The sequence below is a fragment of the Trichogramma pretiosum genome, unplaced genomic scaffold (genome assembly GCF_000599845.2).
Source record: "Trichogramma pretiosum strain Unisexual culture from Peru unplaced genomic scaffold, Tpre_2.0 scaffold82, whole genome shotgun sequence".
Classification (NCBI taxonomy): Eukaryota; Metazoa; Arthropoda; class Insecta; order Hymenoptera; family Trichogrammatidae; genus Trichogramma; species Trichogramma pretiosum.
The window spans coordinates 17352-43777 of NW_019640889.1; the positions used below are offsets into that span (position 1 = coordinate 17352).

The 26426-nt window shown below is 36.0% G+C and overlaps 3 protein-coding genes across 6 annotated transcripts; 2 read left to right on the forward strand and 1 right to left on the reverse strand.

Moving 5' to 3' along the window:
* The first annotated feature begins 194 nt into the window (after window positions 1-194).
* On the forward strand, window positions 195-17009 carry LOC106650126 (probable ubiquitin carboxyl-terminal hydrolase FAF-X). Of its 4 annotated transcripts, none has more exons than XM_014367953.2 (28): window positions 195-640; window positions 3291-3622; window positions 3699-3972; window positions 4056-4281; window positions 4364-4495; window positions 4568-4724; window positions 4805-5128; window positions 5204-5461; window positions 5736-5834; window positions 5917-6393; window positions 6483-6812; window positions 6901-7235; window positions 7325-7565; window positions 7638-7793; window positions 7873-8142; window positions 8214-8829; window positions 8908-9218; window positions 9306-10159; window positions 10230-10403; window positions 10493-10634; window positions 10705-11009; window positions 11089-11339; window positions 11415-11581; window positions 11654-11975; window positions 12053-12219; window positions 12291-13315; window positions 13396-13581; window positions 13676-17009. In XM_014367953.2, exons 2-28 carry the CDS (start codon window positions 3554-3556, stop codon window positions 13851-13853), a joined length of 8046 nt encoding a protein of 2681 aa, XP_014223439.1. In that variant the 5' UTR covers window positions 195-640; window positions 3291-3553; the 3' UTR covers window positions 13854-17009. The 4 variants fall into 4 exon arrangements, with proteins under 4 accessions (XP_014223439.1, XP_023313428.1, XP_014223443.1 ...); XM_023457660.1 differs by having other exon boundaries at window positions 3334-3622; XM_014367957.2 differs by having other exon boundaries at window positions 197-640; window positions 13396-13524.
* A 1941-nt stretch (window positions 17010-18950) lies between these two features.
* Window positions 18951-21426, forward strand: LOC106650101 (peroxisomal (S)-2-hydroxy-acid oxidase GLO5). The gene is made up of 8 exons (XM_014367898.1): window positions 18951-19591; window positions 19685-19836; window positions 19903-20158; window positions 20267-20395; window positions 20464-20596; window positions 20667-20783; window positions 20860-20971; window positions 21058-21426. The coding sequence occupies exons 1-8, from the start codon at window positions 19458-19460 to the stop codon at window positions 21123-21125; spliced, it is 1101 nt and encodes a 366-aa protein (XP_014223384.1). The 5' UTR covers window positions 18951-19457; the 3' UTR covers window positions 21126-21426.
* A 49-nt stretch (window positions 21427-21475) lies between these two features.
* On the reverse strand, window positions 21476-25096 carry LOC106650100 (N-acetylgalactosaminyltransferase 6). The gene is made up of 2 exons (XM_014367896.2): window positions 24002-25096; window positions 21476-23932 (listed from the first exon to the last, which is right to left on the reverse strand). Exons 1-2 carry the CDS (start codon window positions 24200-24202, stop codon window positions 22286-22288), a joined length of 1848 nt encoding a protein of 615 aa, XP_014223382.1. The 5' UTR covers window positions 24203-25096; the 3' UTR covers window positions 21476-22285.
* Between the last annotated feature and the right edge of the window lie 1330 nt (window positions 25097-26426).

Consider the following 26426-nt stretch of genomic DNA (forward strand, 5'->3'; position numbering starts at 1 on the left):
TAATACACACACACACACACACACACAAACACGCTTCATTTGGGCGCCGAGAATCGCGCCTACATCGGAGAGAAATATATATATCAAGATTATATATAGGTATAGCGAGCCGCGTGAATCGCATCGAGGCACCAGCCGCAAAATATTGCGCGAGTGGCTGCTGCTTGTTAGTCGCCATTTTGTCCGGAGAGTTCGGCCCCCGGTGTTCCTCTATCTTTCTCTCTCTCTCGCTCAAACGCATATATACAGGTCTATTTCTCTCTGTGAATTCTCTCCCCAATGAGACATATGTATATTGTATAGTGTATAGTATAATACCACGACAGTCGCGCTTACGTACATTTACACACAAACACCGCACATATATACACAAACAGTCGCATATGAGTACAATACACACAACTGTTGGTGCGGAATATCTACGAGCGAAGTCGCTCATCGTCGCAGAGGTTTTTATATTACACATTAAAACAATAATCGTCGCCAAGGGAGGATCGGCGCTCGCGAGGAGCCCGAAGAAGACGTGCAGACAAGTGTAAGTGCGAAATTAGCAAGGACGTCGACGACGAGGACGTAGACGTAGACGACGTAGACGACAAAGAGAAGGAAGAGAAGAGACGACAACAACAAGCGCGAAGAAGTAAGCATGAGTTAAATTAAAGAGATGAACGAGATTTCGCGTTACACAGCGAAATAGCTCGCGTATCGAGGACAGAGAAAAAAAAATTGAAGTCAACGTAGGCTTTTCGTTTTTTTTTCGTGTGCATTATCGTCGTGCTGATTACCTACGTCGTCGACGTCGCCGTGTGTGTGTGTGTTTGTGTCGGTAAGTGTGCGTGCGCGTTAATACATTATACACACAAACACACGCACGCACACACACATAAACCCAAAAGTGCCAAAAGCTCCGAAAATTGTTGTCCGAAACCGCCTCTCCTCTCTCTCTCTCTCTCTTTCGCTGTATAACGTTTTCGCAATTCTAATTAGATTCCTATTATTATTACATGTCCCAACTAGCATCATACACATTAAATTCATGTTTCCTGCTGTGTATATATCACATTGAAGTACTCGGAGTGTCCGGTGGAGACACGATTTTTCGGATCATTCGCAGGCAGCAGCAACAGTAGCAGCAGCGGCAACAACAACTAGTCTCAAGACTCGTTAATCAATCTCAACGCCAAGTGTTTTTGTAACCCGTGCCTTTGCGTGTGTGCATGTGTGTGCGTATCGTCTATCTCCGTGGGTGTGCATCAGTGTGCGTAAGTGTTTGCCGTGTGCATTTGCTTTGCTCCTCTCTCATATAATAATGCGAATTTTGATACTCGCAAGAGAGCACGTCGGTCTCCTATACATATAGGTATATATCGAGTCTCCAGTACATGGTGTATCTGCCTCCGTGTGTGTATATGTAGTAAACCGCATTTATACGCACGATACTTCGTGCGAATGTGCTCGGTCGTGCCTTCAGGTATTTTAATGTGTAGTAAAAATATGTGATAAAAAGTGATCTCGCGAAACACGGTGCTTGGTGTGCTCTCGTGCTCCTTGTGTGCTGATCGTGTGTCCATCGATTGTGTGTGAGTGTGAATATTACCGCATGATTTAAAATCAGCCCATCCGCGAGCTAGCTCGCCGCCGCTGCCGCTGCTGTCGCAATGAGCATACTTATTGCCTTTATAAATATATAATAATATTACGAATTATACGATCGGGCTCTGGACGTCGTTTCGTGTCATATACATATTATTTTTCGTGCGCTTGACGCGATAAATATACACCTATGTAATGAACGCACGCATCATCCTCCTCTCCTCGTAGTCGCCGTGTGTGTGTCGCCTATGTGCCGTCATCGTTCTCGTCATCGTATTATCAACGTCGTCGTCGTCGTCGTCGGCTACAAAAGCCAACACAACACCCTCTAGATTATTGTACGGATTCGCACTTACATGTACAACACATTGACACAAACGTATCTCTGTCTCTCTCTCGTCGTGAGTCTTCGACTTCATGTACACAGAGCCGCCCAGGCTTTTGTGTATACCTATGTACGAGTATCGGATATACCGAGTACATGTTACATCTTATGTACCGCGCGAATATGTATAAGTATTGCGTGCATATGTATAGTAGTAGTACGGCGTATATATATATACATATATAGGAAGAGGTGTACCGACACCGTATATAGATATATTGTACGTAAAAAAATCGGAGTCGAGACGACACACGCATACCGCTTACATATGTGTATGCGAACGCGGAAATTATTTTTCGCGACCGGGTCTTGTGTATGTGCAGCGCACGACGACGACTCCGAAGAGGTTTCCGTTCGGTTGCGCTCGTCATAGTATAGTTTTGCTCATGCACCGCGTACAATATATGTTTGTTATACACAAGCATATTGTACTCTTTCTCTCTCTCTCTCGCTCTCTCGCTTGTCTGTTATATACATATGCAGAGGCATATAAGGTATATTCTGTCTCCGAGTGCCGCTCTCGCTCTCGTTTGTGCGCCTGCTGTATATATATTTGCGCGTATGCTGCATGCGAACTACGAAGGGATCGCTATAGAAAGAGAGACAAGAGTGCGAGCGAATGAGTGAGTGAGCAAGAGAGAGAGAGAGAGAGAGAGAGTCGGAGAATTTGCTCCAACGTTCGTCTATAACTTGAATTACCTTTTCATCGTTATACATGTACATTATGCAAGTTACATGTTAATGCAGTCTTTATACTAATCTCACTTGTTCCTATTCTGCTGCTCCTGCTGATGTTAACTACATCGTTAGCATTGCCGTACGCATATTATGCCAAAGCTACTGCTGCTAATCCTCCTATCAACATTTAACTAAATCCAGTAGCTTTCGTGCTCCAAGTTTATGTTATTTAAAGTCTCGTGTGCACATATGTGCGTGTGCAGTGCAAATGTTTTGTGCCCCGCGTGTACGGGCTTAAACAGAAAGATGTTCGCTATCGCAGATAATCGCGAAACAGCAGCGGCGGCAACAGTCTTATATAGCAGTATAACCAGCCCCGCCTCGCTTCCTCTCGTTTAAAGCTGAACTTTCGTTCGTGTATATGTGTGTCTTATTTCATCGATACGTCAGAGGCTGCAGTTCGTATACATTTTTTTTCCCTCGACAAAAGTGCGTTTGTGCTTTTCTATTCTTAAACTTTTTTATCGGCTTCGATATTTACTCGATTTTTTCGTCACATCCATACGTACTTACAGTAATCACGCGTAATGCCGCTTGCAATTATTAATGTGTCAATATTTTCATTATGTTACAGATTATGTAGATATTTATATATATATTCACATATGTATATATAGGTATTGAAGTAGGAGCATCTACAGCAACATCTATTGTTTAAGGCTTCAGACCACACAACTCTAGTGAATTTTCAAACTCAGAGCAGTCCAACGAATTGTGTGTGTTCTCATGACACTGCTGAATGCTTGTTGCTACTGCGACGATACCACTGTGCTGCTGCTTCCAAACTCACACAGTCATAGAGACGAGCAAGGGCTGTAGCAGTCATTTGACAACAGGATGACAATCGCTACTAGAGGCCAAGGTGTTGGCGTTGACCCACCTGACAGTCATCAAAGCAGCACAATGGTAAGTAACATATGTAATTTAAATCGTACAATATGTTTTTTGTAGTTCTTATTTTCTACCAATTTAAATAATTCAGATACCTGGTTCCCCTGGTCAGCAACAATTGGTAGACACCATGATGTCTAGCTTGCAAATAACAGAAAATGTTCCTCCCAACGAGTGTCCCAATGATACAACATCTACCACTAGTGCAGAGGAAAACAATAAACAAAGAACTGAACCTGATTTTCCTCATGCAAAGCTTGCAATGCTTGATGAAAAGATATCTAGTCCGAGGTGGGTAGTGCCAGTTTTGCCTGATCAAGAGTTGGAATGCCTTCTTCAGGCCAGCATCAATCTTTGTAAAAGAGGTATTTTATTTTTTTAGTAATAAAGAAATTACAACTTTATATGCGTCCTTCGGTATCTATGATGATTGTGGTTTATTTCACAGGGGTTGATGTGCAGAGTGAAGCATGTCAAAGGTTTTTTAGAGAAGGATTAACTATTTCCTTTACCAAAATTTTAACTGATGATGCTGTCAATAGTTGGAAAATGAATATACACAGTTACATTCACGCAAATTGTTTAAGACTAATTGAACTGTGTGTCTTGAAACTTGAAGATGACTGGTTTCCTCTCTTAGATTTACTAGCCATGGTTTTTAATCCATATAACAAGTAATATATTTCTTTAATATTAAATTATTAATATAAAAACAATATAAAATGTAATAATTAATAAACTAATAATTATTTTCAGATTTCATACATTCAACATGTCCAGAGTTTCAGAAACAGTACCACCAGGCAGTAACATTTCTGATGATGAAATTTATGCTAGGTCACAAGATTCAAGAAATCCTCGTGGTTGGCTAGTTGATCTTATAAATAAGTCAGTAATTGTTTTAAAGTATTAATTGGTTATAATTAAAGTAATAATGCTAAATTTCTTTTTCATTTTTAGATTTGGAAGTCTGAGTGGTTTTGACATTTTATTGAAAAGATTTTCAAGTGGAAGAAATTTGACAGTGCCAGTTATTTATGCATTAATCAAGCCATTTGGCACGTGCTGTGAACTATTAACATATAAAACAATACAGAAATATCTTATGCCCATAGTTGTATGTATAATATTTATACTTTTCAATACAAATCCAAATTTTAATTATAATATTTCTAATTGACGCACTTTGTATTTTAGCAAATGGTGCCTCAAATTTTAGATAACTTGACAGATGCTGAACTTAAAAAAGAAGCAAAAAATGAATCAAAAAATGACGCGATATCTGCCATAATAAAATCAGCCAAATGTATAGTATCGCGAGTATCTTATGAAGAAGAAATTATAAAGAATCTAGAAATTTTGAGATTAAAAATGATATTGAGACTACTACAAATCTCTTCTTTCAACGGAAAAATGCACGCTCTCAATGAAGTTAATAAAGTTATTGGAAGTGTTAATTATAGCGTTCATCGAAATACAAATTTAGAGGGAGAAGAGTGGTTGACAGCTGAAAGAATGGCTGTAAGTGATACTCTACGCAATGTTATTATTTCAGTATTTAATATAATCAATTTTTAATTTATATATTTTTAACAGAAATGGATCAAAGAAAACGGCGTATTAGAAATTGTTTTGAGGGATTCTTTGCATCAACCGCAATATGTAGAAAAACTTGAAAAAATTTTACGTTTTATCATCAAAGAAAGGACACTAACATTAGAAGATTTAGACGCTGTCTGGGCTGCTCAAGCTGGTAAACATGAAGCAATTGTAAAAAATGTTCACGACTTATTAGCTAAGCTGGCTTGGGATTTCAGCCCTGAGCAGTTGGATCATCTTTTTGAATGCTTTCAAGTAAGTATATTTCTTTCTGTTTAATTTGTTCATACAGAACTCTGGCACAGGGTGTCGATGTATCCTGTATTTTTTGTAAAATAACAATTGTTGGCAAAGTTGTTGGAGTCACTGAAAATATAAGTCTAGCTCTTTGCAAACGATTCTAAATACGCAGTAGTGACGTTTATTCATATTTTCGTTAAAAATAAATTTTCACTTTTATATTCTACATCATTTGAAAATTCTTTGTTAGTTCAACTATTAGTATATTTTAAATGTTTCTCTATTCCAGACGAGTTGGAAAACCGCCAATAAAAAGCAACGAGAAAAGCTTTTAGAGTTAATAAGACGTCTAGCTGAAGATGACAAAGACGGAGTCATGGCTCATAAGGTAAAATAAAAAACAATTCAATCGTAATATTGAAATAATGTAAAAAAAAACACGAGAAATAATTATAATGAATATATCATAGGTCCTGATGCTGTTTTGGAACTTAGCTCATTCAGACGAAGTACCAACTGAAATTATGGATCAAGCTTTGAGCGCACATGTTAAAATTTTAGACTACTCTTGCTCTGCAGAACGTGATGCTCAAAAAATGATATGGTTGGATAAATGTGTAGAAGAATTGAAAAGTGATGAAAAATGGGCCTTACCTTCTCTGAAACAAATTCGAGAAATTTGCTGTCTTTACGAACCTAATCCAAATGTGGGTCACAATCAACGTTCTCATCACGCTTATTACAGGCAAGAAGTTATAGAACGCCTTCAGAGTCAACATTGTGTTGTTATTCTTGTGACAAAAAGTTTAACCACTTACATGGATAAGGTTCGAAAACTTGTTGAAGAAAATCCAGACATAGATCCCAATACTTACACGCCAGATAATCGTTATAATCACGTAATACAAGTACAAGAGAGACTCAACTTCTTGCGATTTTTACTAAAAGTAAGTAATAAATAATTACATTTAATAAACGTATTCAAATAGAGAGGAAAGAAAAGCTAAAAAAAAAATAAATAAATGTGTGTTTATAGGATGGGCAATTATGGCTTTGTGCTGAACAAGCTAAGCAAATATGGCAGTGTTTAGCTGAACAAGCCGTTTTTCCTTCTGATAGAGAAGCTTGTTTCAAATGGTTTTCGAAACTAATGGGAGAGGAGCCTGATCTTGATCCAGCTATCAACAAAGACTTCTTCGAAAATAATATTCTAATGTTGGATCCTTCTTTGCTTACTGAAAGTGGAATCAAATGCTTCGAGAGATTTTTTAAAGCTGTTAATTTAAAAGAGGGAAAACTAAAACAAAAAAGACGTGTTATTCTTATGGATGATAATGAGTTAATAGGATCGCATTATTTGTGGAGGGTATGTGCCTCGAAATATTTTAGCGTGTCACTCTTTTTCGAAAACTGAATACAATTTTAAAACATTAAACATAAATTTTATATTTAAGGTTGTTACCAATAGTCCAGAAGAAATAGCCAATAGGGCAATCGAACTTCTTAAAGAAGTTAATACAAATTTAGGTCCTCGATTACAGGCATCGGTAATCGAATTTCACGAAAGTTACATCGTGGAATGTATGGATCGATTAAAAATCCATTATGACACAGTATCTATTCTAAGGAAAGAAAAGCTCGGAAGCTCACAAGAAGAAAATGCTAAAAATAAAGATTATATAAAATCAGAGTCCGTAAAAATATGCCGTGTTATGAAAGTTTTACAAGAGTATCTGAATGAATGCGATACAGCCTTTCCTGGTGAAAGGAAAATTTTGCCCCTGCACAGGTACAATTATTGAATCTTTCAATTTTTTACTAAATTTAATCACAATTAAGTTTGAATAGTTTAAAGAATTCTTTTTTGTGAATTTATAGAGCTGCAAGAGGTAAACATATGTCCATAAACATAAGATTCGCTAATTCAACTCGAAACGTTGATGATGTTGAAATTTACACACATACAAATGATACGCTTGCCTCGTTAAGACGACAAATATTACGAAGACTTAAAGCTACAGGTTCCAACTTGAAACTGGATCTGTTTATGTTTACTGGTGAACTTTTGGAGCCTTCTGATGACAAGAAACTCTTATCGCAATTACATTGGCCTAAAATGGTATTCAATTTTTTCGCTTTTTAGTTTAAGAAAATAATCGATACTTTTTACATTCATGATTTTTTATTGTAGACGTTGTCAGCTAAAATAACCCAAACCAATACGAATATGCCAAGTTCTCCTGATAGCAGTTCCGATAGCTCCACAAGTTCACCTCATCATCCATACACTAAGATGGAAGGTGGTCACGCCTCGAATCCAGAGGCTGAAAGTAGTTTACCTGGAGTCGTAAGTTATTATTTTGAATTTCAAGTTTTGGTGATAAGCCTTTATTGCAAGCTTAATTTATTGTTTGTTTTTCCTTTAGATATTATCTCAACGGCCGCAATATGCCAATTTTTTCTTTCAATTGGCCGATTTGGGCTGTACTCTGGACATCCCTCAGTTGCGCGATGGTGCAAGAAATCTGTTGCAGCTCGTTCCACCGGATCGTCTAACAGTAAATAAACTCCAATGGTTTTTCGGTAGGTTCAAAAATGAGGAAGCGCGAAATCTAGCTCTTACAGATGATTTACAAGGAACACCAACAAATCCGTTCTATTCTCCAAGTCCCAGTCAAGTTTTATATAATTTAGAAGTGAGTTGAAGTTATATTACTATGACAAGTTTATAAAAATAAATAATGTTGTAATTTTATTATATTTCTAGGTACTTTATGCTACTTTAATGCCAGCATTAGATCCCATATCAGATCGAGCTCAAGAGGTACAATTACAGCTTATAAAAAGTGGTGAAGCTAGTAAAATTCTTGAATTGTTGACAAGCAATGAGTTTTTGCCAAATGCTGATGAGACGACCAAACGCTCGGCCTACTTGACAGTTCTCAAGCTTTGCAAGTTTTTGCTTACAGTAATGGCTAATTTTTTGTCGTTAATGACTGATGATGTACCTCAAACAAGTCTCGAGTATCTACAAAATAAGCAAACAATGATAGTGCCTATAAGTGTACTAAAGCAGGCGTTGCAAAGTGTTCCAAATACAAATAGCGAGTACATGTTGAGAACAGTCGCCGTTAAATTGGCCACGCTTATCGTCAACGAGATGCTTATTGGTAGTGCAGAATTGGATAGATGCCGGTCCCTTCTGGATCAGACTATATCTTGGGAGTTGCCTGATTTAGTGACGATTCGTGCCATAATTAGGTTAGCTTGGGCTTCTTCGAGTGGTAGTCTAAATAACATTAACGCCTCGCCACAGGTATTGCACGAAATGCATGAGACTAACGCCCATGAACAGAGGAACTCGGATAATAGTGATGTTTTAGGTAAGCTTATAACTTTAATTTTTTGAATTATTGATCAAACTATGTGATAATTGAAACTATTATTAAAATTGTTTACAGTCTGTAAAGAAGCTTTGGAAGTGTTGACTATCGCCATAGTACTGAATCCAAAGGCTTTAGAAGAGTTGACGAAAGGTGCTATGCGCAATGAACCTGCTACAGAAAATTTCATGTGGAATACTTTTCTGATAGACCTTGTATTGTTGAGCGATTCGCGACAGATTCGCGCAACAGCAGCCGAACAATTTTTCCTAATATCATCTTGGTGTAGCAGTGGCCATCAAGCTCTGCAGTTTTTTATTATGCGGCTCTTCCCAGTTATTAATACCGCAGCTATGGATTATGCCAAACAGAGCCATGAATTTTTCCAAGTAAGCTTTACACACGGGCTTTGATAACTTGGAAATTGTAACGAACTTTTCATTAATTATTTTTTTTTATTATTTCCTACATTGCAGCTATTGTGCAAATTACTGAATTATGCGCACCTATCCGGCTGTCAATTAGCACCAGCCGAAAGTTGGTTGAGCACAGAAATTGCATGGCTTAAAGAAGTGCGAGATCGAGTTCACAAAACTGGCGACAGTCAAGTTGATGAAGCAGTCCTGGAGGGTCATCTTGGTCTCGCCAAAGAACTACTATCTTTTCTTCCAGCCAGCAAGAAGTTCGAGCTAGGATCGGACGAGAAGCGAGGTGTTAATTTGATAATGGAGCTTGTTCAAGATTTTATATTTCCTGCTTCGTGCAGTATGCTTCAATTGCGTAATGGTAGCGAACTCGGATCGACGTTCGCCCCTCCTGTCTGCAGTACACCCCAATCGATCAGTGCCGCATTTGAACTGCTTATTAGTTTGTGTGCAGGATGTGTTCCAAATATGAAACTGCTGGTCAGTATGTTGTGCGACATGTTCTACTCGGATAGGGATGAGCCATTGGTCGAATGGGATTACTTACCGCCAGTAGGTCCAAGACCAGCCCAAGGCTTTGTAGGTTTGAAAAATGCCGGTGCGACGTGTTATATGAACTCAGTACTGCAGCAACTGTATATGGTAGAGAGTATACGCGTAGGGTTGCTTGCAGCGGAAGGTGCAGCGGTAGATCCAAATGAAGACTTTTCTGGCGACGAAAGACTGGAGAATGAGCAGACCATCGAGGCTAATGATAATGATAGTAACGAAGAAAAGTGCAGTGTAGACGAATCGAGGAAAGAGTACAACATTGGTATACTAAAGCAGGTCCAGGCAATATTTGGCCATTTGGCATATAGCAAGCTGCAGTACTATATTCCACGTGGCCTTTGGAAACATTTCAAGTAAGTTTAATAAACAAATTTTAAACCGTAACAAGCGCCGAGACTAACATTTTCCGTACTATTTATTCAGACTTCAAGGTGAACCTGTAAATCTCCGGGAGCAACAAGATGCTGTAGAATTTTTTATGAGTTTGATAGAAAGTTTAGACGAAGCACTTAAAGCTCTTGGACATGAACAAATTATGAGTAAAATCCTTGGAGGATCCTACAGTGACCAAAAGATTTGCAAGGGCTGTCCTCACAGGTATTATTAATTTTTATAATTCTTCGTCATTTTTTATAAAAAAAATATATATATATATATATAATTTTATCATCTTCTCAATCATAAAGGTACTCAAAAGAAGAGCCTTTTAGTGTTATAAGTGTGGATATTAGAAATCAAAATAATTTATTGGACTCTTTGGAGCAATATGTCAAGGGAGAACTGCTTGAGGGAGCCGATGCTTATCACTGTGATAAATGTAACAAAAAAGTATGTTTTAATTTTTAACTTATTTTTATCGAAGATTAAGGACAAAATTAACAAACCATGTATTATTTAGGTTGTAACAGTTAAAAGATTATGCGTTAAGAAATTGCCACCAATCTTAGCTATCCAATTAAAAAGATTCGAATATGATTTCGAGAGAGTTTGCGCCATTAAGTTTAACGACTACTTTGAGTTTCCACGAGATCTCGACATGGATCCTTATACAGTCTCGGGCCTCGCCAAATTAGAAGGGGAGGTTATAGACTGGGATAGCGAAGATGCAATTAAAGGCACTTGTACCAAATATCAATTAACTGGTATTGTAGTTCATAGTGGACAAGCTAGTGGAGGACATTACTATTCATATATCTTACACAGGTAATATTTGTGTACAATTTTTATAATATGACTGTAATCAATGATTATTAATCATTTTAAAATATGAAATTTTGTATAGACAAAGCAACGGAACGGGTAAATGGTACAAGTTTGACGATGGAGACGTAACCGAATGTAAAATGGAAGAAGAAGAAGAGATCAAGGCTCAATGTTTTGGTGGTGACTACGTAGGCGAAGTATTCGATCACATACTCAAAAGAATGACTTACAGAAGACAAAAAAGGTGGTGGAATGCTTACATGCTATTTTATACGAGAAACGACGTAGAACCAAATACTCAATTAAAAAAAGTTAATGAATTATCCTTATGTAAGTAATAATTGAAATACATTTTCAAAATTTTCGCTTTTGTTCCCACATTATGTAATTATTTTCTTTTTATAGATACCAAGTTAGGAGTAACAAAAATGCCTCCAGCAATCGAATATAGTGTTAGGAAACAGAACATTAAATTTATGCATAATCGAAATCAATTCAACACAGAATATTTTACGTTTATCAAAAAACTCGTAGCGTGTAATCCAATTAATCCAAGACCTAACGAAAAAGTTGTAAGTAAACAATTTCAACTTTGTCACATTAACTTTACAATTTTAAAAATGAATATTTTTTATTTTCTTTAGAGTCCCGAGGCGGAAGAATTATCGATGTTATCAATTCAACTGGCGTCAAAATTTCTATTTTTTACCGGCTTTCATACAAAGAAGACTTTGCGTGGGACTGTGAATGACTGGCATGATGTAGTGTGCCATCATTTGTTGGGAAGTAAAAATGTTCGCTCCTGGTTCGCTCACAATGTTCTATTTAATCATCCGCATAGATTTTGTGAATACTTACTCGCGTGTCCAGCCACAGAAGTCAGAAACGTGTTCATGAAAATTCTCGTCTTTTTGATCCACTTCTCCATGCAAGATGGACCTTGTCCACCACCTATGAATGCTCCAAGTACGATTTTTTTCCTTTACCTCTTGAAATAGGGATCAAATATTTTTAATCGTTAATTAACTCATATATTTTCGTAGGTGTACTTGTTGATCCAACTGCAACATTAAGTGATCATCTTTTACATGCAGTATTGATGCTGCTTCACCGAGAAGTGGCGGACCACGGACGACACTTACCACATTATTTTACACTCTTTCTTACACATGCAGCCAATGGCATACCTCAAAAACTTCAACTTTTAAAGGTACTAAAATTACTATTTTTAGGCATGAAAATTTTCAGATTGTAAATAAAAAATAAAAATTTCTTTTTTAGCTAAATGTGCCAGTAACTTTCATGTTAGTGGCTATCGATGAAGGTCCGGGGCCAATGATAAAGTATCAGTATCCTGAGCTTACAAAACTGCACCAAGTGGTGAGCATATTGATCCGTTGCTGCGACTTGTCATCGAAAACTCAGTCAAGTAATAACAACAATCAGCCTCTTCCAAATCCATACGGAGATCCATCTGTTGGACAAGATTATTTAATGCCTATACAACCACATGCTGCTGAATTGCTTTTTGGAAGAACTAGTTATTTGAAAAAATTATTGATTGAGGATGGAAGCGTTAGTGATGAAACTCAAAAACTTTTACAATTTTGTTGTTGGGAAAATCCTCACTTTTCCAGAACTGTTTTGAGTGAGCTATTGTGGCATATAGGATTTGCATATACTCATGAATTGAGACGGCATACAGATCTTTTGTTAGAAATGTTGCTAATGGAAGATTCATGGCAAATGCATCGTGTTCATAATGCACTCAAGGGAGTTCCTGAGGAGAGAGAGGGTTTATTCGATATAATTAACAAGAGTAGAAGTCACTATCAAAAACGAGCTTACCAGTGCATTAAGTGTATGGTCCATCTCTTCAGCAAATGTAGAAATGCCCAACAATTTTTGTATGGGAATGCTGAACTTAAAAAAAAATGGACCCTTGCGATTGAATGGCTTCAAGATGAATTAGACAAACAAAGACCTTATACGGCGAATGCATCGTATATGCAAGCATATAATAACAGTTGGTCGCCCCCTGCTCAATCGAATGAATCGACAAATGGATATTTTTTGGAACGTAGCAGCAGTGCTAAAAAGACTCTTGAATTAGCCTATGAATTATGTCCCGAAGCCGAGGAAGCTGAGACCGATGAACAGTCTACCGAAGAAACCAAGGAAATACCCGTTTCGTCATCCTCGATTGAAGAGGGCGGCGAATCAACCGATCGCGCTGTACATTTCGATCGATCGACTATCGAGCGTGATCGAGATCGATCGACTGACCGACCAGAATCACCCACTCGGTAAATTGTTCATTTTACATTTTTAACCATGATGTATATTTGAATATTGTGCTTTATTTAACGTTGCTAATGATTTCTAGTTTCGCTGGACCAATATTCGTCAGCCAGCACACGGAAAAGCCAGAGTCAACAGGCAGAATATATCACATAGGACAAAATATTGGTGGCAATCAATTTACATCGAAGGAAAAACTCTATCAACCAGATATGTACGTAAATTCTAAACGTTCGAGCAGCATGGACAGAGCAATAACGGCTTTTTACAAGTAAGCCTGATTGTTCCTACATGTACGCTGAATCGATTGACCCTTCACCCTTCATATTTGTTTATTTCATGAATAATTAATCATTTCGTTGCAGTAAATTTCTACAAGACGCGGATGACCAACCGCCACAGCAAGAACAACAACAACCAGGTCCATCTCCCGTTCACACGTCTCATTTGTCGCTGCAGCAACAACAGCAGCAGCAACAATTGCTCCAGCAGCAGAGATCGCAAAACTGCGATAGTTCACCGAATAACAGTCAGGATCCATAATGAATACTGAAAGATGGATTAGATAATCCGTGCGGTTCTGAATCGTCACGAGCTGCCTCTGTGAGAGCAGCGGGGATCGCGTAAAATCCCAGATCAGGTTAATTTATATTTATGATTATCACGGACTGCTATTGCTACTACTACAACTACTAATACTACACTACTACTATTACTGCTAACTACTTCTACTATTGATTCATGTGTACGTGATTTGTGCGGGAAGTTAATATTGGACAAAACCGTAAGCTTGTACATACATACATAAGGGACGATGCGACCTATATATATATATATATATTTATTTATATATAATAGCCTACCATTCTGTAATATGGAAGTTTTCTTTTCAACTGTATACTATTTAAGATGATTGCAGAGAAAGTGTCTAATTAAAGATATTTCTGATACCAAATGTGTCCAAACAAAGATGAAGAGTACGTTGAACGCAACTCTTCGTCATGACAATTCCACGGACGAATAATTAAAAAAAAAACGATGTGAGAACTTGAAGAGTGATAGTAATCTGTGTATCTAATAGGGTTGTGTTGGAAAATTTTTATAAACGCGCCAACGAGCCATGTGTATTCGGTGAGTCGGTCAGTTCGGCGAGTCATGTACGTTCGATTTGTCAAGTTAGCTGCCAATATACGTGGCTTTTTAAAAAAACATCGATTACGAGCGGGCTAAACTTGAACTCTATTCAAATAAAATTACTGCTTTTTCTATTTTTATAAAGTTCATGCACAAAAACGAACATCAATCATTTGCAATTGATTTGTACGTGGTACTTAAAGCATAACGAAAAAAATTAAATATTTAAACAGATTGTTAAACAATTTTCGAAATGACTTTTTTTAAAAAAGCGAATCCTATGATAAAAAAATGTAATTATGAGACTGAATTTCTTAAAATCACTGTAGCAAATTCTCAATCATGAATAATCAATAAAATAGAAAAAATCATGAATTTTAACTGAAAAAAATCTGGTAGAATTTGAGGTAAAAGTTTACTTAGCATTTAATAATTTACATTTATGAGCGTAAGTTGAGAGCTTTGAAAGTACATTTACGAAACATAAAGAGGAACTATTAAATGTATCGTTTTAAGGTACAATTAATAACCGTCGAAGCTCTAGTCATTTTCTTTGAACATATATAAATCCAGTCCAAAAATAAAGGGTAGCGGGAAATTGATATTCATGAACAGGCTATGATTTTTAAAGTTGATCATTTGTTCAGTTTAATGAATGCAACTTGAAGACAAGTCGATGTCCTTTCAGTAAAGTAAAATTAAAGATCAACTTTCGGTGTCAAAAAAAAATCATTGAAATTATTGAAAATAAAATGAGTGATTTAAATTTCAAATCAATTGTCATGTTTTTAACTTGATCGAGAAATCATACCAAACGATTATTAGTTTTTTAAAATGAATTTAAATAATGAATTAATACGAAATAAAAAAATAATTCGTCTTTTCAAATACTAACAATAAACTCATTATAAAAGTAACCGTAATTATATTAATATTGATTGGAGTATGTACATATGCGCGAACTACTTTTTTTACGTGTGATGAAAAATAAAATAATACGGACAATATATTATTTTATTTTTATTCCACATAATAAAATAAAAAATTCTATATATGCGACGCAAAAAGAGCTTGTGTAAATCTTGATTATTTGTAAACAAAACATTGTATGATATGTTTTTTACGTTACATAGAATGATGATGAAAAAAATGAACTGAGGAAATAGTCGGTGAATATTGTTTAATGATAATTAATTATTTCAATCTCGATTTTCATAAGAATACTTAAAGTAATGCTGTGTATAATATTTGAACGTGAAATAGTAACAAAAACACACACAAAAGTTTTATATATAATGAATATCGAATTGTATTTAGAAGTCATGGTGTCATGAGCTAGTGTCATTTCCTATAAAGTAATTTTTTACATAATGTATAAAACAAAAATCATCGTATATACGGAATAATATAAACCCTTGTTGCTAGAATTTGGCAGATTAATGAAGTTGATGAATTTATAAAACACGCGTGATTTTTTAAAATACATATGTTTACGCATAAAATGTAAATCGGTATTGAAAAAAATCAATTCGATAGAGTTTTATATTCATAGAAAGAACCATTTCTTAAAGAGAAATGAACGTAAAAAAAATATAAATGAACCAGTGGAGTTGGTTTGGAGGTGTTTGTTACTTTGGCGATGTATGGTTGTATATTGTGTTATACTCGAAGTATGGATGATGATGAGCATAATGATGAAAGAGAATATTTGATGAAAGTAATAAAAATAAATCTAGTAATGATAAACAAGCGTAATGGCGTGTAAAAGGGGTGCTTAAAATCTTAATATGACATCTAAAAAAATTTCCTACGATTTAACATTTGCTTTTTCGTCGTAATATATGAGATGTGAAAGGAAATTCGTTAATATTTACAAGTTAAAAAATACGATTACCGTTACAATTGAAGTAATTGTATTTTTTAACTGGTAAACGTATGATTAATTATCTATTAATTAATTTATAAAAAATCATTTGATTATTTGAACGGAAAGATTAAAATGAAATGATTCCTTTAAAGCTCTTCTACGTAAATAATTTAATAACGCCATTGAGTCACGTTCATTTGTTCTTTTCTTAATTTTTAATTGACAATTTATTTTAAATCGTTAAGTTTCAAGACAAGGTACTGAATGCACTGTTTTCTGTATTCGTTTTGTCTCTAAAATTTTTAATGGCTTTTTGTATGAAACATACGAAAATACGTTTTTGAGACCTGCTGTTGTCATAATTTTTTAACGAAACTTAAATTGCGCCTGTCCAAATACTTACTTGAAATTGTATTTTTCATTCAAAGATAATATATTCGGGATGGAGCAATTAAGTTGCCTTTACTGACTAATCGATATCATTGGCGCGTCTTTTGATAACATTTAGTTGTCAATTTTACTTAGGCAAATTAGTTTATTCTAGCAGAAATGTTTATTTTCAACAAAAGATGTAATTTATACACTTTTTAAATTTCGATATAGACGTCAAAGCTATCGTATTGAAGTGTTAATTTTATTTATAATTTTTCTTGTATTCAATGACCACGTTTTAGCAAAATTAAAAACAATACACTGAACATGGCACGGTTCTCATTGTTGACCTTTCAAAGCATGTGATTTCAAAGACAGCCAATAATGATAATTATAATAATAATCATAATTATATTAATCATTGTTCTTTGAAGATATGAAAAAAGCGGCAATCATTGATTATCTTGGCGAAAACTTGACGAAAATAAAATAATTAATTAATATGCAAATGTACCGTTGATACATAAAATCAATTTTCAATATTAAAGACTAACAGAAGTGCATTTTTATAAATTTCCGAATAGCTTCTGAATGAATTAAAGAAAAATTTCTATGGCGTGACATAAAACTTTTTGATTAAATTGAGTCATAAGTAATGACGATTCGTTAAAACTGTTAACATAATAATAAAATAATTTGATAAAAAGGAATAGAATATGCTAAAAGATTATGAATCAAATAGCATTTAATTAATTTTGAACAAATGTAAATAGAAAAACAGGGATTATTACACATAAATGAGTGCTTTATTGTAAGTAAAAAATTACACATAAAAATATATTGATCGAGGCGTTACGATCATCGAATGAATTCAAAGAGCATCATTGTGTGAAAAACGAATGTAAAGTTGTTTTTTTTGAGCGTATATATATATTTTTGCGATATTATTCATTTTAATGTAAAGAAGTAATAAAATTATGGCTTGAGTTTTAAACTATTGGCTTCGTGAGTTAAAAAAACAATACTGCACAATCTTCCGCCTTACACCCTATCCTTCCATTCTCGTCATCTACGCCTCTGTAATGAGCTACTGCCTTAAATGCTTGTAAGTAATACTTGTCGAAACATTGTATTATTGTTTCTTACGTTTACTTTTATCTGTATGTAAATCATGATTACTATCATTCAGTTGTAAATTAAATATCTGTATTTTATTACATAAAGTACTGATAATACGTTTTTCAAAGAAGTAAAAAATTATTTTAATCATGAAGTCGTGAAGGAGGAGAGGAAACATTTAATCACTGATCTGATAGTTTCGAAGATGTGTCGATTTTCTATTGTCATCGAGCGTAATAGTTCCTTAGTGCTGTGTACAAATTAAGGGAACATCATCGTGCAGTTTATTGTACAACCAATATTATTGTTGATTATAAACATTGTTCATCAAATCCAAAAAATCGCTTACATCTTGTAAAAAAAAAAATAATATTAATAAAATAGGCATAATAAGAAGAAATTATACCAATACCGAGACGACCCATGAATACACTTTTTACGATATCGCCCTTTTTACGCAAAATGAAGAGCGCAAAAGTGACGAAAATGTACAGATATGATTCGTGTATAATGCTAAAATGACAGAATGTTGTTGTTATGAAAAAAGATCGGGATATTTTTTTCGACAGAGAAAAAAGTCGCATCGTATAATAATAGAGTATGATGATTATTGCGTCGCCGCAAGTCACAAATGGAAATGAAGAGTAACCGAAGACAAAAAAATTTGTCTCTGCAAACTTACACATAAACACGCAAGTACCACACGCTATATAAGAGAATGAAAATGAAAATGAGAAAAAATGTAACTTATGTATCGTGTACGTTTCCACGTTGTTTTTTTTTAATGTATAAACAGTTTTAAATAATTTATAAATATATTATCATAAGTCAAAATCAAACGGCAAGTTGTTTGTGTGTACTTTATACCCAATTAATCGCCCGCACCCGATCCACTCGCAATATACGCGATGTTGTACTCGGCTCGCGACGTGTACGTACTTATCAAACAAGGAACCGCATTGATTGATATTACAAAAAATCACAGGAGCTTATCGCGCATCTTTACAGAGATTTTCTTTGTCTGGCTCGGGCGATGTTGATAGATCGATCATGCAACGGGGCATGTATTACGTATAATACGGACGATGATGCACACGATCGCGATTCGCGAACGTACTCGACTTTATCAGTATTACATTGGCATTGAATGTGAGCTGAAAGCTCCAAAGGCACAAGCGATAGTTTTGTTGTCGCATTTCCCTCGAGGAAGCTTGTGTCAAGTGGATTTTTTTCCTCGACCGAGAAGAGAGAGAAGAAGGCAGCCAATTGCCGATTTTTTGGACGGAAGTCCGAGCTCAGTGCGTGAGGTGCATCTGACCGTTCTTAACGTAACTGGAAATCAGTAGATTTGTTCTAACGATTGTATTATTTGAATAAAAGAAAATTTTGATTATTATCGCGTGACGCAAGAAGAGCAATATTTCAATTGCATAATCTTATCATCCGATAATTGAGTTACGATCATTTTTGTCTAAGCCTTATAATTAGTCGAAATTTCAGGAAATTCTTTCAATCCGTTCCGAGTCGTATGGGCGCGCGATTAATTTTTGCGCGATACACGGTAAAAGTTGCGTAAGACAAAAAAAATCGATTTATCCGCGATATATCTAGCCGAGAGAGCTTGTTTACAAAAAAGTTAATAACAGAGAAGAAAAATGTCGCAGTTCGTATGCATCGACGACTACGAGCGTCACGCTTTGGCTAATCTGCCGCCCATGATAAAGGATTATTACCGCAGCGGCGCCGGCGAGGAATTGACCCTAAGATTGAACAAGGAGGCGTTCAGAAAGTAAGTGCACAAAATTTGCTATTACGATCACTCAACTCCGGCATTGACTCGGGGATATCGAGCTGTAACGAAAATTGCGCTGTCGAATATTAGACTTCGTATAAGGCCCAAAGTATTGACCAATGTCTCGAAGCGAGACATCAGCACGACGATTCTCGGTGAGAGGATCTCCATGCCGTTGGGGGTGTCACCGACGGCCATGCAGAGGATGGCTCACCCAGACGGCGAGTGCGCCAACGTCAAAGGTAAAAGTCGATCACTAATCACAAATTCGATAATTATTCATATCTAATGAGAGAGTATCCAAACAGCCGCTGGAGGAGCCAAGACCATCTTCACTCTGTCCACGTTGTCGACGTCGAGCCTCGAGGAGGTCGCAGAAGCCTCGCCCGAGGCCATCAAGTGGTTTCAACTTTACGTCTACTTCGATCGCAACGTTACCCGCGACCTCGTGCGCAGAGCCGAGCGAGCCGGCTTCAAGGCCCTCGTGCTGACCGTCGACACGCCCATGTTCGGCGATCGTCGCCGAGACATTAGAAACAAATTTGCCCTTCCGAAACACTTGAGGTGAGCGATCGACATTGTAATTCGAATTACCTTGCATGATACATACGAACTCTCGACCCGATCGGCTCGATTTTTATTGATTCGTTGCCTGCGGACGGGACGATTCAGATTGGCGAATTTCGAGGGTTTGCTGTCGCAAAAGATCAATTCGGCCAGTGATGGCTCGGGCTTGAGCGAGTACGTGGCGAATCTCTTCGACGACTCGCTCTCCTGGAAAGACGTGGCCTGGTTGAAAAGGTACGACTATTGTTACCGGTTTCACATTGAAAATCGATCGGTCGAGCTTGACACTTTTTCATTCGCAGCATCACTAAATTGCCGATAGTCCTGAAGGGAATTCTGACTGCGGAAGACGCCCTTCTGGCCGTCGAACATGGCGCCAGTGCGATTTTGGTATCAAATCACGGAGCTCGTCAGATCGATAGTGTTCCTGCATCGGTAACATATTTTTAATACAGACATTTTTCATTTTCTCAAATCAAACATTATAATCGTTTTGTAAAACCAGATAGAAGCCTTACCGGAAATAGTTAGAGCAGTGGGCGACAAGGTTGAAGTCTACCTGGACGGTGGAGTGAGTCAAGGAACCGACGTGCTGAAAGCTTTGGCGCTCGGTGCAAGAATGGTATACCCCATTATGAATTTAATGCATAAAATTATAAAACATTTCGACAAATTTATAATTTTATTCTTTCGAGTAGGTTTTCTTTGGACGACCCATGCTCTGGGGTCTGGTTCACGATGGCGAAAAGGGTGCTCGAAAGGTACTGGAAATGATGAGGCGAGAAATTGATGTCGCTTTCGCGTTATCGGGTAAGAATTTAAGATTTATCCAAATAAAAAAAATTAATTAATAAAAGTTAGTTAATAAAATTTCGTTTTGTTTTCTATATTTGAAGGTTGTTCGAGCATTAAAGATGTTACGAGGGACATGGTGGTTCATGAATCTCAGTACAGCAGACTTTGATTGAGGAGAGAAATAAAAATTCTGAATTATATTTGAGCTGCGTTAATTTTTATTGCAAGTTGGTAAAATTGTGGCTTTTATCATCAAAAAATATCAGTCATTTGTTTGCTTATAATATACACAATTTTTCATCCTTGGCACAGACTCCGTATTATACTCAACGTTGTTTTTACCTGTACAATTATTTATACGTATGATATGTATGACTCTTAATTATTTGTATTACTAATTTTTATGCATAAGCTTTTACAAAATGCTTATGTTACTTTATTGTGACGAAATTAAAAAAAAAACGCAAGTACTCTTGGATAATTACATTATTTTATTCAGTAATCCATTCGGGCATAAATTTAAATATTGCAAGAGCTACCCATTTTCTTTATAAAACTATGACAGCTGATGTTTAATGCTGTGAAAATTGTTTTTGTGTACATTATGCAAACGAATAATATATATAATGGAGCTTTACAACTGTATTTAATCTCTGCATTGATTTACGATTTAATTTTTCATACTTTGAGCTCAATTCCTATGATTTATTATGTACATCAATCACTCCATATGCCTATAAAGCACTTAATGCTAAAGTGATATGGATATTGAAATATAATGATAATTTTGATTCTCTATTTACAATTAATTAGTATAAAAATAAAAAAATAGAAGACATTTCAATAGACATTAAATAAGCAATAAATAAATCAAGAGCCTCAACCACAGGCAGCCTTTAATTTAAAAAAATTAAAATATTTAACAAATAACACAAATTTTTAAGCTACCACAGTGTAGAATTTTCCTTAACATTACAATTTAACATATTGTAGAAAAGTTGCAACCTTATTTTAAAACCACTTTTGAACGCATGGAATGGTTTATTGCATTTAAATATAATCACAATGAAAATAAATCATTTTATCACAATGGCTGTGCTCAAAACAAAATGAACATTTTTCATGAAATAATCTTTAAAAAAGTTGTCAACTTAAGTTTTCATGCAAACACCCTGAATTATAATTCAACAAAAAAATTTTTTTAAGGCACAATACACATTCTTTTTAAGTCTCTTGTTTTATAATGTTTCTTTCATTGCAATGAAAAGTCCATTTTTTAAAAAGTCAACACAATGACTAGTAATTTTAATGGCAAAATAAAAGGTTGCTTTAAAGACCAGGTCTTCTAGCTTTTGTACCAATATTATCCCAATTTCTAATTGCTTTCATATTGACATGTTCTATGATCCATTTTTGAGTTAGAGATGTAGTATCACATTTAGAAACAAAAGCCTTCATAACTGATTCATCCATGTCCAAGCATCTGTTACTGCCATGAATTAACCATTGTTTTTCAACATCATAACGCCAAAGCTGATTTCCTTCTTTTCCATGACATGGATATAAAGTTATGGGAGCTTTATTGCCTCCACTTGAGACATCTAAGCATTCTGTTTGTTTACTTGGGCGTAGATCTTTATGCCAAGTCATTTGAAATTCTTGTTGACCAATAATTTTTGGATTATCTTTCACACAAGTATTTACAAATACCTGATCATCATTTTTATTTCTATGAGTTGCATCCAAGCAAACATCAGGACTTCCAACATTTCTTATTTCACCATAAGCAAAATCATCAGGCTCAATAGGAGGATAAACTTCAACAAGATCAAAAGCAATATTCTCCATGAACCATTTGAAAGGTTTGCATTGTAATTTTTTTCTTAATGCTTTTTGTTGCGATAAATCTCCTGGATCCATGACTCTTAAATGAGGTTTCCTTCTATAAATGAATTCAGCATACTCATCCATCCACACTTCGGCCACTCTTTTATAATTTTTACCCAAAAAGTCTCCACGACCAGGGTTCGGAAATGGAGGAAACTTTCTGTAAATATGTCCAACCCTAGAGCATGGAGCATCATACATTTCACCACCACATTGCCATATTTTAAATGATAATTCATACTGTTCACCACCCCAGATGTCTAAGCCTGGATCGTATCCTCCAAGTTCCCAGAAGAATTTAGCACTTATTGCAAACAAACCTCCAGCCATAATAGGACTCTTGAAAGGTTCTGATGGTTTTTCCAAATCTTCTGGCAATAAAGGTAGTCTTTTATAGTACAATTCCCAGTCAAATGCTCCTCTTGCACCTTCATCTTGAGATCTGTACTCAAATGTATCGTAAGCAATAACATCTATGAAAGGACACACACAAGTCTTATAATCTCTAGCTATTGGTTCCAAGAGAGGTGGTAACCAATTAACATTAGCTTCAGTATGGGAATCAAGAAATACAAGAACTTTTGCAGTAGCTCTTTGAGCTCCAGCTAATCTTCCTCTTATAAGTCCAGATCTCTTAGGCAGTCTTATTATTTTTACTTTAGGTAAGTTTTCTTTTACATACTTGTCAAGTTTATCTTTTAACTCAACCTTTGTACTCGCATCATCTACTAAAATAATCTCATGGAGCAAAGATGGAGGCGAGCGATTGATTACACTCCAGCAGGTCCTCATCAAAGTACTAAAATGCTCATTGTGAAAAGAGACGACCACTGAGACAGAATCCAAATCTTTCAAGTATCGTTTGTTTTTGCATTCTGGATGTCTTATGTCTGGTATAGATCTATTCAAGGAAATCTGGTCACTCAATGCTCCATTAAAACCATTTACCTTGTACAGTGCTTCTTCAATTTCATTCATGAGTGGTGACAACGATGCAGGTTTACCATGCTCTCCAACTCCAGTGCGCTTGTCATCCTCTTGAATTCCCTTATAATCATGCCAATCTATTTTTCCCTCTGCGTCGACGTCCTAATAAATAAAAAAGATCACTTAAAAATTCCACCTCATGAAACGTCTGATAAAAAGAGGACGACTTACGAGGCCAGCTGGATGCTGAACCAAGCGAGCTCTCCATTTCGGATTCTGTGCGTCTTTCAATGGCAAGGCCTTGGGATTTGTCGGCAATCTCGCGACACTGCGGGGTGGACGAATCAGTCGAAAGATGAGGGTGGTGAGAAAAACCGTAAACACAGCTAGCACAGCGAACTTGAACCAGCTGATGAGGTTTCTCTTCATCATCGTGCGGCTGACGTCGCTGACTTGACTGGCACGTATACGAACAATCGAGCCGCTGGTGTGGATTGATCGAACATTGCGAAATGAAATATGTTTCACCTGTAACGCAATGGACTTATCTCTTTCCTTTTTCAATTAATTCGGTCTTTTCGAGCGAAAGATCGTTCGGGATGACGTCGTCGGCTCGGGCTCGCACTCGTGCGATTATTATTATGATTAATTTTTTTCACATAAAACTTATATATCGTTATCGTGGCGACCGCGTGCGAGTGTATACGGTGCAAGAGACGCGCTCACACTGTCGTTAGGCTATGACTGCTGCTGCTGCTGCTGCTGCTGCTGCTGCGCCGCGCGGCCACTGCATAAGATGACTTTAATATTTGCAGTAGGTCTATATAGGTATACGGTGTGGCCGGCTCGTAACAGGTGAATGTGCATGCATTGAATGCGCGGCTCATACGCGAGATGCTCGTGGCCTGTAGTAGGATAGGTATATAATGTTCGCGGCGTGACGTGGCAAAAGATGAGCTTTTTATTCGCGGCTCCGCATATATGTGCGAGATAAAGATCGCTTCGATATTATGTATTTGCGTACACTACTGCTTTCGCGGATCTCCGTATTAACGTTTCTTGGGTCGATTATAACGGTTGAATGAACGTTATGCGAGCGGAGCTGTGGCGATTACGACCGAGTCACGGCGGCGCGTTTACTTTTTCATAATAATATCGTACTTTTTTCCCCAAAAAAGGAAATCGGTAGTTATACGAGGGAATCGTGCGGAATTGGATATGCCAAGGGGTTATAAATGAGCGTGACACGGTGGAAAAATTAAATTTTCATACATGTTCATGTATTAGATATATTTTTCTCATTTTTTATGTATCATACATTATACATTATGTATAGAACGCACAGCATTTTTTGTTTTTCTGTTTTTGTCGTGCCAGTCGATATATATTTATCCATAATATAATATTCAAATTTCTTAGAATAATATATAACCGACTGGGTGAAATATAATTTTATGTATATAATATAATATTTATATATTCATTTCTTCTTCATTTTTTTTTTAATCTTCATTAGGATTTCTCTTAAATGTATCATATATCAGCTTCTCGCGCGCACGTCATTTTTCATTTGTTTTTTTTTTGTTTGTTTTTTTTTGCAATATTTGTTATTGTTAATTTGTTTTGTTTCTTCACACCATCGTTTGTTAAAATCTACAACCATCGCTAAAGATTTGTTGTTTTAAAATTGCATTTTTTTTTTGTAATAATTATTATGGCACCTCGTCCGACTTTAATAAGTATCCCACGCTCTATATATCCTGTACATGCATCATAGTTAGCACGGCGCTTAAATTCCACACAACCGCGTTAAATAGTAAATTATTCATCCGTCGTTCTTTCTTTGTCGGTTATACATTTTCTCACTCGTGTATACGTAATACATAATACACTAATTTAGAACTTCTCTGGTATTTTTTTTTGTCTTTTTCTTTTTGTTTGCTTAATTTGTACAACATTATAGTGTCTTCAAACAATTTTTTTTTGTCTTCGTTTATATAATTTAATGCGCGCTCGCGAGCTTGTGTACACGCACACACAAATATCACGCGAATGTATCATAGCAGTACACAGCGTCTTAGTCGGCGTGCACAGCTTACAATGTAATTAAAATTTAATTTTGTGTATTTTTTTGTTTTGTTTTTAAAATCCCTCGCGCTACAATCGAGCTTAAATCTGCACCGTACAAGTACACCAGCATCATCGTGCGCAGCATCATTTGGTCAGTGTATGTATTATAACGTTATAGATATTGTTATGTTGCGTTGATTGTTATGTTGACTGTGTGTGCATATAGAGTGTGTACGTGTTTGTGTGTCTGGATATATTATTATGCGTTGAATTCGGCTAATCATCACTTTAACCGCACATAAGATTCTCGAATGTTTATATGTGACTTTTACATTTTGGAGCATAATAATATCGTTTTTTTTTAATATATTGACTGTCAATATGATCACCTGCGATCGGGTGAGATCCGAAAAACCTTTTCTGCGTGGTTCTAAACAAACCCGTGGCATTTTTAAGGTATACAAATTTAAATTTAACATCGACGCGAAGCCACTCGAGGCCTCTCGATTATTATTATTTTTATAATACTTAACGCACGAGTAATAAAACTTAATTATTAAAAATTAACAACCGAACGTGTTTTTTT

Coding starts and splice junctions, on each gene's coding strand:
- LOC106650100 (XM_014367896.2), bottom strand. CDS start 24,202: ATGATGAAGAGAAACCTCATCAGCTGGTTCAAGTTCGCTGTGCTAGCT. Junction 23,933..24,001: donor TTCAGCATCCAGCTGGCCTC/GTAAGTCGTCCT, acceptor TTTATTTATTAG/GACGTCGACGCAGAGGGAAA.
- LOC106650126 (XM_014367953.2), top strand. CDS start 3,554: ATGACAATCGCTACTAGAGGCCAAGGTGTTGGCGTTGACCCACCTGAC. Junction 8,143..8,213: donor AAGTTTTATATAATTTAGAA/GTGAGTTGAAGT, acceptor TTATATTTCTAG/GTACTTTATGCTACTTTAAT. Junction 10,635..10,704: donor GTGATAAATGTAACAAAAAA/GTATGTTTTAAT, acceptor TGTATTATTTAG/GTTGTAACAGTTAAAAGATT.
- LOC106650101 (XM_014367898.1), top strand. CDS start 19,458: ATGTCGCAGTTCGTATGCATCGACGACTACGAGCGTCACGCTTTGGCT. Junction 19,837..19,902: donor CGAGTGCGCCAACGTCAAAG/GTAAAAGTCGAT, acceptor GTATCCAAACAG/CCGCTGGAGGAGCCAAGACC. Junction 20,597..20,666: donor TCGATAGTGTTCCTGCATCG/GTAACATATTTT, acceptor TTGTAAAACCAG/ATAGAAGCCTTACCGGAAAT.